At 42.3% G+C, this 17,816-nt stretch overlaps 1 protein-coding gene across 1 annotated transcript; it reads right to left on the bottom strand.

Moving 5' to 3' along the window:
• Nucleotides 1-3,051: 3,051 nt before the first annotated feature.
• LOC142201147 (histamine H3 receptor-like) lies at nucleotides 3,052-17,593 on the bottom strand. Its single transcript, XM_075271971.1, has 5 exons — nucleotides 17,550-17,593; nucleotides 9,687-9,925; nucleotides 7,248-7,414; nucleotides 3,240-3,617; nucleotides 3,052-3,141 (listed from the first exon to the last, which is right to left on the bottom strand). The coding sequence occupies exons 1-5, from the start codon at nucleotides 17,591-17,593 to the stop codon at nucleotides 3,052-3,054; spliced, it is 918 nt and encodes a 305-aa protein (XP_075128072.1).
• Nucleotides 17,594-17,816: the final 223 nt, after the last annotated feature.

Raw genomic sequence — 17,816 nt, 5'->3', positions numbered from 1 at the left:
CCCCGATGTCCACGGTATACAGTTGGGTTCCCGTATGGTCAAGGCGGCGCTATATGCGGATGATCTTCTGCTGTATGTCTCTGAACCACGGGTTTCGTTTCCGGCTGTCTTACGTGAATTCTCCCGCTTTGGTGCCCTTAGCAATTTTAAGGTCAATTTATCTAAGAGCGAGGCTCTTAATGTCTCACTTCCCCCTTCTGAGGCTGAGTTCCTGTCTCGGTCTTTTCCGTTTCGGTGGCAACCCTCTTCCTTCAAATACTTGGGGATCCGTATTTCTCCTGATCCTGCTTCCCTGTTCCAACTTAATTATCTCCCGCTTTTGGATACTATTACCTCTGATCTACGTTCCTATGGAGCTCGTCTCCCCTCTTGGTTTAGTCGCATTCATGCCCTTAAGATGGATGTCCTCCCTCGGTTCTTGTACCTATTCCAGGCCTTGCCCATCCCTCTTCCCCGCGCCTTTTTAGCCAGGGTACAGTCGTTGTTCGGGAAGTTTGTGTGGGGTTCCTCTCGGAGCAGACTGGGGTTTAGTACTCTTGTCCGGCGTAAATATAGGGGTGGCGTTGGTCTCCCAGATGTGCGCCTTTACTATCGTGCCTCGGTTTTGCTTCGTCTGTTCGATTGGCAGTTCCGTCGCCATGATAAGCAGTGGGTTTCCATCTAATTTGATCTGATTTCGTCTTCGCTTTCCTCTTGGCCATGGATCCCTCCGCACTTTCGTCCTAAATCCCCTGGCCTCTACGTTCTCCCTTCGCATTTTCTGAAAGTATGGGATCTGGTCTGTTCTTCTGGCCACTTGGCCCGTGTCCCGGGCCCTTTGACTCCCCTCTTCGACAACCCTATGTTCCCTCCTGGTTGCTCGGTTGACCGGTTCCTCTGCTGGGACCGAGCGGATTCTACTTGTCTTCAGGAGGTGGCGGGTGATTCTCCGCTCCTTCCGTTCGCCCTGCTGTGTAGTTCTCACCCTGACCTGCGCCTCTCGTGGTTGGAGTACGCCCAACTCCAGTCCTTTCTGAAGCAGTTTTCGCTCACTCCTCGCCTCTCTTCTCCTCCATTAGCCCTTGAATCCTATGTCGGGTGTCAGACCTCCCCCTCTCGTGCCCTTTCGCTTCTGTATGATGTTCTCCTCTCGGATGTCACTGCGGAACTCCCTCCCTACGTCGCCGCTTGGAACGCCGACCTTCCTGTGGGTTTGTCATCTGCGGATTGGGACCGGTCCTTTTTGCTCTCTCACAAGTTGGCCCTCCCTTGTAGTGCTCAGGAGAGGAATTATAAGATTCTGTCCCGGTGGTATAGGTGTCCAGTGCTTCTCCATAGGATTTTTCCCGCTGTTCCGGACTTGTGTTGGCGCTGTGGCTCCGCTAGGGGTACTATGTTGCACATATGGTGGGAATGTGACGTTCTGCGCCCCTTTTGGGACGCGGTGTTTTCTTTGTATTCCAGGGTCAGTGGGCGCTCGGTGACTGTCTCTCCCCAGCTGGCACTTCTGTTGGTTATCCCTGGTAAACTGTCGGAGATTAAGAAGGACCTCCTGGGGCACTTTCTCGTGGCCGCCAGGACCGTCATCCCCAGACACTGGCGCAGCCCTACCCCTCCCTCCTTGATTGAGTTCCTTCAGGAGTTCCTTCTTATTCAGCGGATGGAAACCTTGGTGGCGGAAGATTCCCCTGACTATTCCAAGTTTGAACTTCGTTGGCGTCCCTGGGTTATGTTCCAGGAGTCGTCTGCCTTCTCTTCTGCCTTTGCTTGAGTGTGACATGGCCGTCTGTTTTCTTCTCCTTTTCTTCTTTTGCTTCCGTTGTGGTTCTTTTAGTCTTCGTCTTGTGTTTGTTTGTTTGTTTCTTGTCTATTCCTTTTCCCTTTTTCCCTTTCTCGTTGGGCTATATTTGATTTATGCGGAGGGGGGTCTTTTTTGGCCTCCCTGTCCGCGGACTGTGATGTTTTTTCATTATTGCTCGACTTCATGTTTGTTGTTTGTTCTGTATTATTTTGAAAAATCTTTAATAAAACCCGTTTAAGTATAAAATCCAGCACCTTAACCATGCAGTCATCCTTTATAAATATTTGTGAAAGAACGGCTGTCCTGAAGTTTTAGGTAATTTCTTCTGTCCAAGATATTTTGCAGCGGTGAGTTTAAAAGAATTGAAAAGTGAAAGCATTTGGGAACCACAAGTGGTCTGGAAATGTGTATATATATCTATATAGCACTAACGTATCCTGCGGCACTTTACAGACCCCATCATCACTCACTATCCCAAGCAAGGCCTTGTTCACATCTGCATCGGTAATCCATTTGGGAGAGTCCGCATGGGGACCCCCCTGAAGGGACTACTGAATGCATTTGCAAGCAGTATGCAGTGAAAGCACATGGACCCCATAGACTATAATGGGGTCCGTGTGCTTGCCGCGAGATCTCCGCAGGGAACACAAAAGTACTTTACAATCTATTTTCCTGTCCGCATGACTCGTGCGGGCAGCGCGCGGCAAGCACATGACCTCATTATAGTCTATGGGGTCCGTGTGCTTTCACTGCTCACTGCTTGCAAATGCGTTTGGGGTCCCATGCAGACTCCTCGAATGAATTACCAAACACAGATGTGACCCAAGGGTCAGGGCTCACAATCCAAATGCCCTATCAGTGTATCTTTGGTGTGTGGGAGGAAACCATGTAAACAGGGAGAACGTACAAACTCCATGCTGATGTTCTCCTTGCCACTCTTTTGCAGTTTATCCGTATTCACTTGGACAGGAATAGTGTAAAAATAATTTCTATAATAAAAGCAGTTGTGTTTTTCATTTCACACATCCCCTTTAAATGGTTTAGTTGTAAAGTTCCTGTTCTTTATTTTTTTCATATATTATATAATAATATAAAATGGCTTTTATGATTAAACTGTCCATTTCAGACACATTTGTAAAAGTACATTAAAGGCTTTTCTAAAACTTTTATGACACAGTGGATATAATACAGGGTTAATTGTTGAGTTCACATATAATATCCAGACTGTGATATCATACCAATATTGGGCAACACAGTTGTTATGGCATGCCCTATCGATGGTGACGAGGAACGTATAGGGGGCCCAACAAGAAGCAAAAACAGAAACCAGAATTGCCAGAGATTTGGCAACTTGTTTGTCCCTGGAGAGTTTAATGACATGGATGGTATTGGGAATGTTATTTATATGGGAGGTGGAAGGGATTATAGGACCTTGTGATTTCTCACATCTCTTCCTTACATGTATAGTAGTGTTCTCTATTTTATATGGCAGCACCAGATTATCCGCTATGATGAATGGCTTCACGTGGTTTGGCTTTTGTTGAGCAGAATTTTGACTTTTCTTCTTGCTCCTTTTAGTGATGCTCCAGTAAATGCTCAGATTAAAAAATGATATACTTATTAATGGAAGAAAAAAATCAAAGACTGATGTTGCTAGGTGGAAGTACCACGTGTTAAAGAATCCCGTCATACAGACGTCCTCTTCTATGTGACTTTCACCAAAAGCGCTTTCCCAAAAGAGAATAGAAGGGCTGTAGAGAAGGAAAGACATTACCCAGACGGCAGTCATCTTTATCATAGTCAGGCTGTGCCTTTTTTGAAGAGAGCGATAATGTACCTGTAACAAGGAATCGTATAATAGGTTTCTTCTACATGTGATAGGCACTTTATATGATTCAGTAGACACTATGGCGGTTGTAGAACTGTATTCATTTATTACATACCCGTATTTTTCGGACTATAAGACGCAATATGGGAGGAAAATGTGTGTGCGTCTTATAGTCCGAATGCAGCGTGTGCAGCGTCTGTGTCCTGTCTATGAGAATCAAAAGGAGAGCAGCACGGTGCCTGCCTGCTCTGCCCCTCCTTCCCTGTCTGTGTCGCGTCATACCAGGAGCGAGATCTGAGAGGCAGGGAAGTAGGGGCGGGCCAGACAGGTGAAGGAAGCGTGGTTTCAAGCTTGCCGAGAAAACCACGCCTCCTTCTCCCGTCTGGCCCGCCCCTCCTTCACTGCCTCTCAGATCTGGCTCCGGCAATGATGCTACACAGACAGGGAAGGAGGGGCGGGCCAAACGGGAGGAGGAGGCGTGGTTTTCTCGGCAAGCTTGAAACCACGCCTCCTTCACCCGTCTGGCCCGCCCCTATTTCCCTGCCTGTGTGGCATCATTGCAGAAGCGACATCTGAGAGGCAGTGAAGGAGGGACGAGCCAGACAGGTGAAAGAGGTGTGTTTTCAAGTTTGCTTAGAAAACCACACCTCCTTCACCCGTCTGGCCCGCCCCTTTTTCTCTTCTTACATAGCTTCACTGCAGGGTGTCTCTTTCCATCCATGGATGAGATTAGATAGAATAGATAGATAGACAGATAGACAGACAGACAGACAGACAGACAGACAGACAGACAGACAGACAGACAGATAGATAGATAGATAGATAGATAGATAGACAGACAGATACACAGATAGACAGACAGACAGACAGACAGACAGACAGACAGACAGACAGATAGATAGATAGATAGATAGATAGATAGGAGATAGATAGATAGATAGGATAGATTAGATAGATATGTTCAAATCACCCCCATAGCCCTACAATACATATAAAACAAAAACATTACTGTGAAACACATACACATTTGGTATCCCTGTGTCCGAAAGCCCCCGGTTCTATTTACATTGGTGAAATATTATATTATTAGGTTATTAAATATTTCACCAATTTTTTTTCCTTAAAATTTTTTTTTTCCCTATTTTCCTCCTCTAAAACCTTAGTGCGTCTTATGGTCTGGTGCGTCTTATAGTCCGAAAAATACGGTATATATTTACCTCCAATTATAAAACCACCTTCATGAAGAAATGGTACAATATAAGAAACTATTGTATAGTACTGTATAATAAACTGTATACAGTACAAGAATACACAATACACTTTCTACTTTTACTTTATACAGAAAACTTTGTTTTAAATCTTATTAAAGAATAATGTTCCTTCTCCACTTGTTACTATTGTTACTTGTTTGTTACCATTTCTCTCAGGCTCTTAGGCCTGGATCACATCTGCGTTTGGTATTCTGTTTGGGGAGTCCGCTTGGTGACCCCCCGAACGGAATACCGAACGCATTGACAAGTGGTGAGCAATGAAAGCACATGGACCCCATACTATAATGAGATACATGTGTGTTTTCCGTGAAGTGTCCACACGAGTCATGTGAAAAGGTAGTACTTTTTCCTCTGCATGTTCCGTGTGGACATCGTGCAGAAAACATACAGACCCCGTTATAGTCTATGGGGTCCGTGTGCTTTCATTGCTCACCGCTTGTCAATGCTTTCGGTATTCCATTCGAGGGGTCCCCAAGCGGACTCCCCAAACAGAATAATGAACACAGATGTCAACCAGGCCTTATTCATACCTCCCAACCGTCCCGATTTCCGTGGGACAGTCACGATTTGGGTGACATGTCCCGCGGTCCCGGTTGGAGGGAGGTATGTCCCGATTTCAACACACAGGTCAGCTCCTCGCTTCGCCGCTGCCCGCCTCTCTCCCTGACACATGCGGCTGAAAGCCAGGAGCCGGCGGCAGCGGCGAAGCGAGGAGCTGACACAGGTCAGCTCCTCGCTTCAGCCGCATGTGTCAGCGAGAGAGAGACGCAGCGGCGAAGCGAGCACGCGAGCAGCTTCAGCCGCATGTGTCAGGGAGAGAGGCGGGCAGCGGCGAAGCGAGGAGCTGACCTGTGTCAGCTCCTTCCTTCAGCCGCATGTGTCAGTGAGAGAGGCAGGCAGAGAGCGGCGAGGGAGCGGAGGAGAAGGTAAGTTTAATGTGGAGGTGGAACGTGAATCTGGGGGCAGATGAAGGAGAGGACGGCATGACACTGGGGGCAGAGATGGAGAGGACATGAATCTGGGGGCAGAGATGTGGGACATGAATCTGGGGGCAGAGATGTGGGGACATGAATCTGGGGGCAGAGATGGAGTGGACATGAAACTGGGGGAAGAGATGAGGGACATGAAACTGGGGGCAGAGATGGGGGACATGAATCTGGGGGCAGAGATGGGGGACATGAATCTGGGGGCAGAGATGGAGGGACATGAATCTGGGGGCAGAGATGGAGGGACATGAATATGAGGGCAGAGATGTGGGACATGAATCTGGGGGCAGAGATGGAGAGGACATGAATCTGGGGGCAGAGATGGAAGAGGGACATGAAACTGGTGGCAGATGAAGGGTGTATATGAAACTGGGGGAGAGATAGAGGGGGGACATATAATTTACGGGTGACTGTAGGAGGATTATACTGTGTGCGGGCACATGAAAAATTAACGAGTGGGCGGAGTCAACACAAAAGTTGGCGGTGCTAAATTTGCCGCGGCGCACTTAGCGCGCCGCACATTTTGTCCCTCTTTCGATTCTTCAAAAGTTGGGAGGTATGCTTATTTGTAATAGCACCTGTGTCTGCATCAAGCCTCACATACAGAAGTCTATGGAAAGGGGATGGCAGAAGGGGGGAAGCTGCCGGCTTTTTGATTTATTGCCTAATTCTGTACAGTGGTAGTCCATTTTCAGCTGCTATATGTGTACGTTTTTGTTTTTTTTATAGGAGGAGGCTGTTGCCTCTTTCTCCCCCTCCTTTCTCTATAGTCTTTTATTTTAGACGTAGCTTAGCCTGATACTTCACAGCAAAAAAAAACAAAAAAAAAAAAACCCACCAACAAGGATCCCAAACAGAAAAGTCTCACTGCAGAAATAATCCCCTATATTAAACCATAACTTTTATTATTAACCCCTTCATGCCGCAGGCATTTTTCAATTTTTCTTTTTTAGTGCCTGCCATATGAGGGATTAATGTACTTTGTAATGTTACCAGTTATTATTCTGTGTGATGTACTAGAAAGCTGGAAAAAAGTCAGAATGGGGTGAAATGTGGAAAGTAGCTCACAATCTACTTTCCTCTCTGCATGACTCGTGCGGAGATCTTGCAGCAAACACATGAATCCCATTATAATCTATGGGGTCCGTGTGCCTTTACTGCACAGCGCTTGCAGATGCATTCGGTAGTCTGTTCGGGGGACTCCCCGAACGGATTACCAAAAGCAGATGTGAACGAGGGGTTAGTGTCCTGGATTTTTTCAACACCTGCCCACCACTTTTGCACAGTATTGTATAGATAGATAGATAGATAGATAGATAGATAGATAGATAGATAGATAGATAGATAGATAGATAGATGACAATAGAATATCTTGTACTTACTGCCTGGGTTACAGAAAAGAACCGGTCATAGCTGATTAGAACAATGTTGAACACTGAGGCTGTGGACATTGTGTAGTCAGCAACTAACCATAGTTTGCAGAGAGATTTTCCAAGTCGCCACTTTTTAGTCAACATATACTGTAAAAATATGGGTGTATTAAAAGCACCTGAAAATAACAAAAAGAGGACGATTATTTCTAGTGAAGAAATCCACCTTTTACAGGCTAGGTTTACAGGCTTTATGGTAGACAAAGAATAGTGCAGGTGAAACCAAACTGGACAGCTATACAAGGCTATTGCATCCATTGTTTCCTCTACAGAGGTGTATGGTAGACAAGTGTCGCTACTAAAGAGAAATTAGCAGAATTGCATCTTGTCATGTAAACTGCAATGTGGTGAATGATAAAAACATACTGAGGCTGAAGCCCCACATAGCAAAATGCAGCGAAAAAACAAAAACAAAAACAAAATACTGCGGAAAAAAACCCAGAGGAAACTTTTTTTTTCTGCAGCGTTTTTCATTGCATCTTCTCACTGTGTTGTTCTTTGCGGACTTTCTTCCCATATTATACCTATAGGAAAATCGCCAGTGTTTCCACAGGTATAATTGACATGCCGCTATTTTAAAAAACTTTTTGAAAAATTTTCAAAAACTCAGCTTTACCGCTGTAGATTTTTCTCTGCAATGTGTGGATGGAATTAGCCATAATCTCATCCACTTTGCAGGTACTGTAAAATGTAGAGGGTTTTTTTGCCACAGCATTTCCACTGCGACAAAAAACGCTACATTTTCGCAACATGGGGCCCAGGCCTGAAGGACATTTCTTCTTCCTGCTGGGTTTTCTCTGGATTTCCTCATATTGCAACTAGTTTTGGCATTGTGTACAACTAGTGGCCAGTAAAAGAATCCAGCAGGTCACTATGCTTACTCCACTCAGACAGGTCACTGTTTCTTATGGGTCTCTTACAGTTTGTTTGGCAAGGATGCATACAATATTATTTTAAAATTCTGCTCCCCATTAGGGTTGAGCGATCGGGATCAGAAAAGATCGAATTCCGATCAGCGATCGAGTAAATTTCACGATCGCGATCGGAATTCCGACCTGATCTTTTCCAGCAGGATCGAGATCGGAGGTTATCTCAAGATCGGCTCAACCCTAAAAGTGACTTTTCCCATAGAGAAGCATTGACTAGGGTTGAGGATCGGGATCGGAAAAGATCGGATTCCGATCGGCGATCAAGCAAATTTCATGATCGAGATCAGGATTGAGATCGGCTCAAAAATGATTGGAAATCAGATTTTAAAATCGATCTTGAAGTCTCAAGATCGGCTCAACCCTACTCTCCATTTATAGACAGTCTCAAGAAGTAGCAATCAAAACCAGCTAAGATCCAAATTTCACTGTATGTGTCTGACTAAAAAGTATCACCATATAGTGTCAGCTATTTAGCATATAGAGGGTTACCTAAATGGAAATCCATCTATAGCAAACTGTATGCTGTGAGAAGTTGTAGCTCTGAGGATACTTTCAAGCTGCCATCATGGTTCAGATGACAGTAAACTTATCAGATGGAAGGATATAGTTGTTCAGTTTTACCCATCATCATTGCTGACAAAAACAGAAGGCCTCCTGTTTTATTTTAACATTGCTGTCAATGATGATGGACAGAGAGTGAATGGAAGTCTGAACAATGGACACCACAATGGCAGCCTGAATAAGTTTTTAGCCTCTGTATATAAACAAGAATACTGATACATTTCATCTAAATGATACATTATTAGAGATGAGCGAGTAGTACTCGATCGAGTAGGTATTCGATCGAATACTACGGTATTCAAAATACTCGTAGCCGATCGAGTACCACTCGCTGTTCAAATGTAAAAGTTCGATGCAGAACCAGCATTGATTGGCCAAATGCTATACAGTCGGCCAATCCGGCGTCTTCCGGCTCTGAATTCACTCTGCTAGGCATCGGGCCTGGGCAGAGCCGACTGCGCATGTCCGCTTGTAGTGCGGGCATGCGCAGTCGGCTCTGCCCAGGCCCGATGCCTGGCAGAGTGAATTCAGAGCCGGAAGATGCCGCGGGGACGTTGCACGGAGAAGACTTCTCGGAGAATCCAGCCTGACCCTCACTCGTGGACTTGGTAAGTATAATTTGATCGAACGTTGCCTACCCCTGAAACGAGCATTTTCCCCCCATAGACTATAATAGGGTTCGATATTCGATTCGAGTAGTCGAATATTGAGGGGCTACTCAAAACGAATATTGAACCTCAAACATTTTACTGTTCGCTCATCTCTATACATTATACAGAAACCAAATATCTTGAAAATGGCAATAAATAGAAACACAAAGTCCATTAAAAGTTGTGGAACTCTCTGTCCCAGTCTGCAACATAAATAAGACAATACTAAGGTGAGAAATAAGACCACTTACCAATAAAAAAATCACAGATAGCTAAATTCAGGAGAAAGAAGTTGCTCTGCGTTCTCAGCCTCTTGTCTACAATGAATGCTACCATAACCAGAGTGTTACCAAGGACTGTCAGACAAATGAATACAGACAATATAATGACTACAAAAGCTTTCATAGCTGGTGAATATTGTATCTCAGCGTCATCGGACTTATTAAGCGTTATTAGATGAGTCTCATTATATAAAGGAACATATAGCATCCTGAATGATCAGAAGTGAGAAAGCGTTCAGATACATTTAGTGCTACATAACATATATCACGTCCAGCACTCACACTACACATAGGTCTGTCTTGCACATTTTATACATTCTCTAATTGACTGCAAGTCCCCCGAGACTATTCTAATCTAATTTACACGTCATTACATAGGCAATACATAGAGGATTACATGGGCAATACATAGAGGATTACATGGGCAATACATAAAGGATTACATAGTCATTCACTTATTTCCCCAGTGTCTACTACTTTTATTAATTGTTGGTCACAACCACACCTTGCATTATAATGAATGACAGCAAACTTCCAAATATTATATGTTAATGTTTATGTTATGTGCAACTCTACCAAATGTATATTACCAAGAAGTAGGGAGCTGATAATGCCCTACTGTATGGGTTATTCTGCAATCTTCATGTCTGCTCCTTTACTCACCTGATAAAATGGCAGGAATATTATAAATGAGATACCTGACCCATGGCAAAGGTAGAAAAGAACTTCTCTTCACAGTGTCCATACACAGCCCATGCATAACCTTCTGCTTCCATTATACCTATAAGGGAAACTATCGGTGCTTCTGTAAGTATAATTGACATGCTGCGATTTCCAAGACCGTGCTGATTTTAGAAATTGCGGTGTGTCCGCTGCACATATTTTTCTGCAGTGTATGGATAGGATTCGCCAGAACCCATCCCCTATGCAGGGACTATAAAATGTTTTTTTTTTTTTTTAATTCTGTTCCCACATGTTAGAATCCATAACATTTTCACTTTTTTGTTAGGTAGGTCATAAGAGGGCTTGTTTATCAAGTTATTTTTTCTATTGCACCATTTTGTTAAAAATCTAGCTTGTAGATTCAATTTTATTAACTCTTAAACTTCTTTATGTTTTAAATTTGAGGAGTAAATTGTACAGCATAAATAACATTACAGTTACTACAAAGTGGATTGGATGAATCCCATCCACACATTGCAGAAAAATATACATAGCGGAAACACTATGATTTCCGTAACAGTCACGGTTTTGGAAATCATAGCATGTCAATTATACTTAAACCTTTGCGAAAAGACTTTCTGTGAAAAGTACACTTTTATTAAGGACCGCTACATGGGGCCTTAGGGCGCATTCACACTACCATTGGTGACCGTCAGCAGTGTCCGTAGCTAATGTCCATTACAAGATTGTAGCAACGGACACTAGCTGAACCATCAGAAATCTGTTAAGATTTCCATTCATTTCAATGGGATTTTATCTTGTGTCTGTTAGGTCCCATTTGTGTCCATTTACACCCAATCCGTCAGAAGTCCATTTTTTTTTCCAGCGGCCAAAAAAATCCTACATGCAGGACTTTTGTGTTCGTTTGAAAAAACGGATTCTGGAAGGACAAGTGTTTGTTAATTTTTTAACATTGAAGTCTATGGGCAACGGACTTATAACAGACAGTAACTTATAGCCATCAGTTACTGTCTGTTATTTTGTGTCCGTTTTTATTCTATGCATGCTCAGAAAGGAAAAACAAACAAAAAACCCCCCAAAAAACTGATGCTAGTGTGTCCATTTTTGTTAACTGATCTATTAAATGGATCAGTTAAAAAAACAGACATATTCACATCAAAAAGTTTGCAGAGAAAAACTCTGCAGACCTTCTCTGAACCATGTTTTGGGAAAAAACGCAATGCGTATCTACCGCTGTCTTTTCTGCAGCATTTCTTTGCAGCCAAGGCCCCACATTGCGGAAACAGTGTTATTCCTGTTGCAGAGACACAGTAGAAAATAAATGCTGCATTTTACATTACCAGCAAAGTGAATGAGATTCTGGCTAATTCCATCCATACATTGTAAAAAAAAAAATGCTGCGGAAAAACTGCATTTTTGAAAATCTCAGCATATCAATTTTTGGAAACGCTTGCATTTTCCCTATAGATTTAATAATGGACGAAAAACCACAAATAAAAATGCGGCAAAAAACACAATGAAAAAGGCTGTGGAAAAAAACATGGTGCGACATGGTGCTTAACATGCGACCCTTTCAATAAAACAGAAAAGACACAAGTCTATTGAGAAAAAGAAACAATTAGTGTTTCTGATAAAGCAGATTTTTCCTGTACAATTATCATTGGGGAACAATTCTCCCGGCCGGTCTTTGTTGTTCTTGCAGATAATTACATTCATTATAAATATGGATCATCCTCTGAGAATGAAGATAGAAATTGCTGTTAATTGTAGTTCCAGTTGTATTTAGCTGTATCCTACAAGTAATACTATAATCCCAGATATGTATATACTTTATCTGTGTGCTGTATGCCAAATCTAATAGTCATCATTATAAATGTTATCCATGATAAGCAATCTTTTATTCATGAGCATAGATATATCCAGAGCATCAGCAGCAACAGATATAGCAGTTTTAGGGCATGTTCACACCTGTCAGATTAATTACAATGATAAAATTGTGTGAAAAAATACATTTTATTCATCTGGTGGAAAGGATTATTTTCAGTCCCACTAAATTCTGCAATAAACCTGACAGGTATGGGTTTACCAACATACAGCTGGTTGTACAAATGCACAGAGCCTGGAATCCCTGAAGGGTTGATGGCATGAACATAGACCTTGGTATGGCTATATAGTAGGGAGCCATGCAGGCTCAGGTTCTTTCAACTCTCTGGGTATAAAATTATTTCTCCCTAAATCTAATGCCTCAAGGAGAGAATAGCTCAATTGTCATTCTGTAACAATTTTCCTCTGAATGGTCCAAATCAGAAGGGACTCTTGAGTCGTCGAATCCTCAGCAAGATCAAGCAGGACAGTGATCTCTACCACCCATTGAAATCAATAGGAAGCAGATTCGAGGTGGATTCTGCTATGGATTCAGGGACGAAATCTGACCCCAAATCCGCTGCAAATTTCTATGTGTAAACTTACCAAGGGGGAAGAGGAATTGCATTATCGGACTGATAGAAGCAGGATGGTCATTTTGATGAATTGTCAGCTATCTATGCTGTTCTGACCTAGATTTTAGTAGCTGCTGGAATGACATGGGGGCACATAGAGAGGACAAACAGGTTCTGGGTGGCCTGGACAGATCACCAGTAGAGGGGATCATTCAATTTGCCAACAAGCACAAGCAGTTCCCACATGTTCCTTGTTTATTGTCCATGTACAGGTGGCACTTTCATTACAAAAGCCTGTCTCTAACTGGATCATTTCAGAAAGAAATGTGTTATTACGGTAATCATTATGTCCTGCCATTGACAGACAGCCAACACCAACTTCATTTGCGGTGGTGTTGTAAATCAGAAACCAGGACTTCTATGGACCAGAACTGTATGGTCTTTAGCAACAAATCCAGGTTGTGTTTTGGATCCAATGATGATTGAGTTCCAGTATAGAGGCTTCATAGTGAGCACTTCAATCCTTCCTTTGCTATGAAGCCCCAAGTGCTGGTGTGATGATCTAGGGAGCCATCACGTATGACAGTCAGTCAACCTAGTAGTGATACAAGGGACATCGACAGCTCAGCATAATGTACAGGACGCCCTGCAGTCACAAGGAAGTGTATCTCATGGCAGGGCTTCCAATAGATATTTTCTAGCAGGATAATGCTTGACCACACATAGCAAGGGGTTCCCTGGAAGGCCTCCGACAGAGTGCAATACTTCCTTAGCCTATCCAGTCGCCAAATTTACCAGCAATCAAGCCTTTATGAGATGAGCTGGGAAGATAGCTTCAACAACCTATGAGGGACCTACAAGTCTAGCTGAATCATCAGTGGGCAAATGTGCCACAGGATGCCATAGGGAACCTGCATGTCTTATGTCATCTTGTATCCATGCTAATGGAGGCCCAACAAGGTATTAGAGTCCCCTTTTTATGATATAATTTTCCCCAATAAACTTACTCTTTTGCTCTAATACTGTCATTACTTACATATATCATCAGTACATTCACACATAGAAAGTTTCATTTGATTTCAGCAATTCTAAACTCCAAACATATACTACTGTGTATATATCTGAAATAAAAATGACTTTTTAGATTGATCCACTATAAATAAATAATGAATATATATATATATATATATATATATATATATATATATATATATATATATATATATATATATATAGTCCTATGAAAAAGTTTGGGCACCCCTATTAATCTTAATCATTTTTAGTTCTAAATATTTTGGTGTTTGCAACAGCCATTTCAGTTTGATGTATCTAATAACTGATGGACACAGTAATATTTCAGGATTGAAATGAGGTTTATTGTACTAACAGAAAATGCGCAATATGCATTAAACCAAAATTTGACCGGTGCAAAAGTATGGGCACCTCAACAGAAAAGTGACATTAATATTTAGTACATCCTCCTTTTGCAAAGATAACAGCCTCTAGTCGCTTCCTGTAGCTTTTAATCAGTTCCTGGATCCTGGATAAAGGTATTTTGGACAAACAATTCAAGTTCAGTTAAGTTAGATGGTCGCCGAGCATGGACAGCCCGCTTCAAATCATCCCACAGATATTCAATGATATTCAGGTCTGGGGACTGGGATGGCCATTCCAGAACATTGTAATTGTTCCTCTGCATGAATGCCTGAGGATTTGGAGCGGTGTTTTGGATCATTGTCTTGCTGAAATATCCATCCCCGGCGTAACTTCAACTTCGTCACTGATTCTTGAACATTATTCTCAAGAATCTGCTGATACTGAGTGGAATCCATGCGACCCTCAACTTTAACAAGATTCCCGATGCCGGCATTGGCCACACAGCCCCAAAGCATGATGGAACCTCCACCAAATTTTACAGTGGGTAGCATGTGTTTTTCTTGGAATGCTGTTTCTTTTTGGACGCCATGCATAACGCCTTTTTTTTTATAACCAAACAACTCAATTTTTGTTTCCAAAATGAAGCTGCCTTGTCCAAATGTGCTTTTTCATACCTCAGTCAACTCTATTTGTGGCGTACGTGCTGAAACGGCTTCTTTCTCATCACTCTCCCATACAGCTTCTATTTGTGCATAGTGCGCTGTATAGTTGACCGATGCACAGTGACACCATCTGCAGCAAGATGATGCTGCAGCTCTTTGGAGGTGGTCTGTGGATTGTCCTTGACTGTTCTCACCATTCTTCTTCTCTGCCTTTCTGATATTTTTCTTGGCCTGCCACTTCTGGGCTTAACAAGAACTGTCCCTGTGGTCTTCCATTTCCTTACTATGTTCCTCACAGTGGAAACTGACAGGTTAAATCTCTGAGACAACGTTTTGTATCCTTCCCCTGAACAACTATGTTGAACAATCTTTGTTTTCAGATCATTTGAGAGCGGGCTGTCCATGTTCGGCGACCATCAAACTTAACTGAACTTGAATTGTTTTGTAGAAAGAAATGGTCCAAAATACCTTCATCCAGGATCCAGGAACTGATTAAAAGCTACAGGAAGCGACTAGAGGCTGTTATCTTTGCAAAAGGAGGATGTACTAAATATTAATGTCACTTTTCTGTTGAGGTGCCCATATTTTTGCACCGGTCAAATTTTGGTTTAATGCATATTGCGCATTTTCTGTTAGTACAATAAACCTCATTTCAATCCTGAAATATTACTGTGTCCATCAGTTATTAGATATATCAAACTGAAATGGCTGTTGCAAACACCAAAATATTTAGAACTAAAAATGATTAAGATTAATAGGGGTGCCCAAACTTTTTCATAGGACTGTATATATATATATATATATATATATATATATATATATAAAAATAATGACTAATTATACTTATGAAATAAATTCTACAAATGATTATATAAACCTATAAAATATGTGTACAATATGTATTGTTACTTTTTGGACACAGCATTGAGTATTGTAGCTTAATGCCACAGGAGAAAAGAATGTAACTACATATAAGTGGTCACATAAGGGATTTTATCTTCTACTCCTTTCACTCTTTTTCCTTTCCCAAGTCACTGCAAATTGCATTATAAACAAATTAACAATAATGACAGGTTTGTTAAGGGAGCGACCGTCCTGGGTAATGTCCCCAGAAGAGGAAAGACATATTGCAAAGCTGTTAAATGTTGTCCCAGAGCAGTCTGTGTTTCCAGTGATGGAAGGTCCTGATCTAATAGTCATTTTCTCAACACATTTCTAAAAAGAAACCTCCCATATAATAATAACTTGTGCATATATTACCAAACAAACAGGATAAACATGTTGCTATAGGATGTGTATATGACTACTAGCTGGAGGAAGGCTAGAATGACAGTGTTTGCCCACAACTGCCATCAATGTATGATGGAAATGGCCTAATGTTGGAACTACCAACCTGAGTATGTTTTATGAAAAGAATGCTACAAAGTAGCATAGTGTGACATGTCTAATCTCTCAGTTACTCATATACATGATAGTTTAGTGCATTTCTGATTTGCCAAGTTAAAAAAGGTTTTCTGGCTCATAAATTAAAATAAACGCAAGGGGTTAAAATAACAAAAGGAACCATACTAAAAATGACATTGAGTTCCGAGTTCTGTGGTGATGTCATTGAGTTTTGTGGTGATGTCATCAAAATCAGTGGTGATGTCATTGAGTTCCGTTGTGATGCCATCGAGTTCCATGGAAATGTCACCAAGTTCCAAGTTCCATGGTGATGTCATTGAGTTGCATGGTGATGTCATCTAGTTCAGCGGTGATGCCATCTAGTTCTAAATTCCGTAGTGATGTCATCAAATTCCATGGTGATGTCATCGAGATCTGTGGTCATGTCATCAAGTTCCGAGTTCCATGGTGATGTCATCGAGTTCCGAGATCCGTGGTGATGTCATCTAGTTCTGAGTTCTGTGGTGATGTCATCGAGTTTGGTGGTGATGTCATCAAGTTCAGTGGTAATGTCATCAAGTTCCGAGTTCAGTGGTGATGTCATTGAGTTCCGAGTTCCATGGTGATGTCAGCAAGTTCTGTTGCGATGTCTTCGAGTTCCATGGTTAATGGCATCTAGTTCCATGGTGATGTAACCTAGTTCTGAGTTCTGTAGTGATGTCATTGAGTTCCATGGTGATGTCATCGAGTTCCGTGGTCATGTAATGAAGTTCTGACTTCCATGGTGATGTAATTGAGATCCATGTTCCATGGTAATGCCATTGAGTACCGAGTTCCATGGTGATGTCATCTAGTTCCATAGTGATATCGAGTTTCGTGGTGATGTCATCGAGTTTCGAGTTCTATAGTGATGTCATCGAGTTACATGGTGAAGTCAACAAGTTCCATGGTGATGTCATCGAGTTCCATGTTCCGTGGTCATGTCATCGAGTTCCGAGTTACATAGTAATGCCATCGAGTTACATGGTGACGTTAATGAGTTCCGTGGTGATGTCATCGAGTTTCGAGTTCTATAGTGATGTCATTGAGTTACATGGTGAAGTCAATGAGTTCCGTGGTCATGTCATTGAGTACCATGTTCTGTGGTCATGTCATCGACTTCTGAGTTCTATAGTGATGTCATAGAATTACATGGTGAAGTCAACGAGTTCCGTGGTCATGTCATCGAGTTCCATGTTCCGTGGTCATGTCATCAAGTTCCAAGTTCCATAGTAATGTCATTGAGTTACATGGTGAAGTCAATGAGTTCTGTGGTCATGTCATCGAGTACCATGTTCCGTGGTCATGTCATCGACTTCTGAGTTCTATAGTGATGTCATCGAGTTACATGGTGAAGTCAACGAGTTACGTGATCATGTTATCGATTTCCGAGTTCCATGATGATGTAATCGAGTTCCATGTTCCGTGATGATGTCATTGAGTTCTGAGTTTCATGCGGATGTCATCGAGTTACATGGTGAAGTCAACGAGTTCCGTGGTCATGTCATTGATTTCCG

Source organism: Leptodactylus fuscus, chromosome 4, assembly GCF_031893055.1.
Source record: "Leptodactylus fuscus isolate aLepFus1 chromosome 4, aLepFus1.hap2, whole genome shotgun sequence".
NCBI lineage: Eukaryota > Metazoa > Chordata > Amphibia > Anura > Leptodactylidae > Leptodactylus > Leptodactylus fuscus.
The sequence above is the reverse complement of the archived record's forward strand: the minus strand, read 5'-3'. Positions and strand labels throughout refer to the sequence as shown.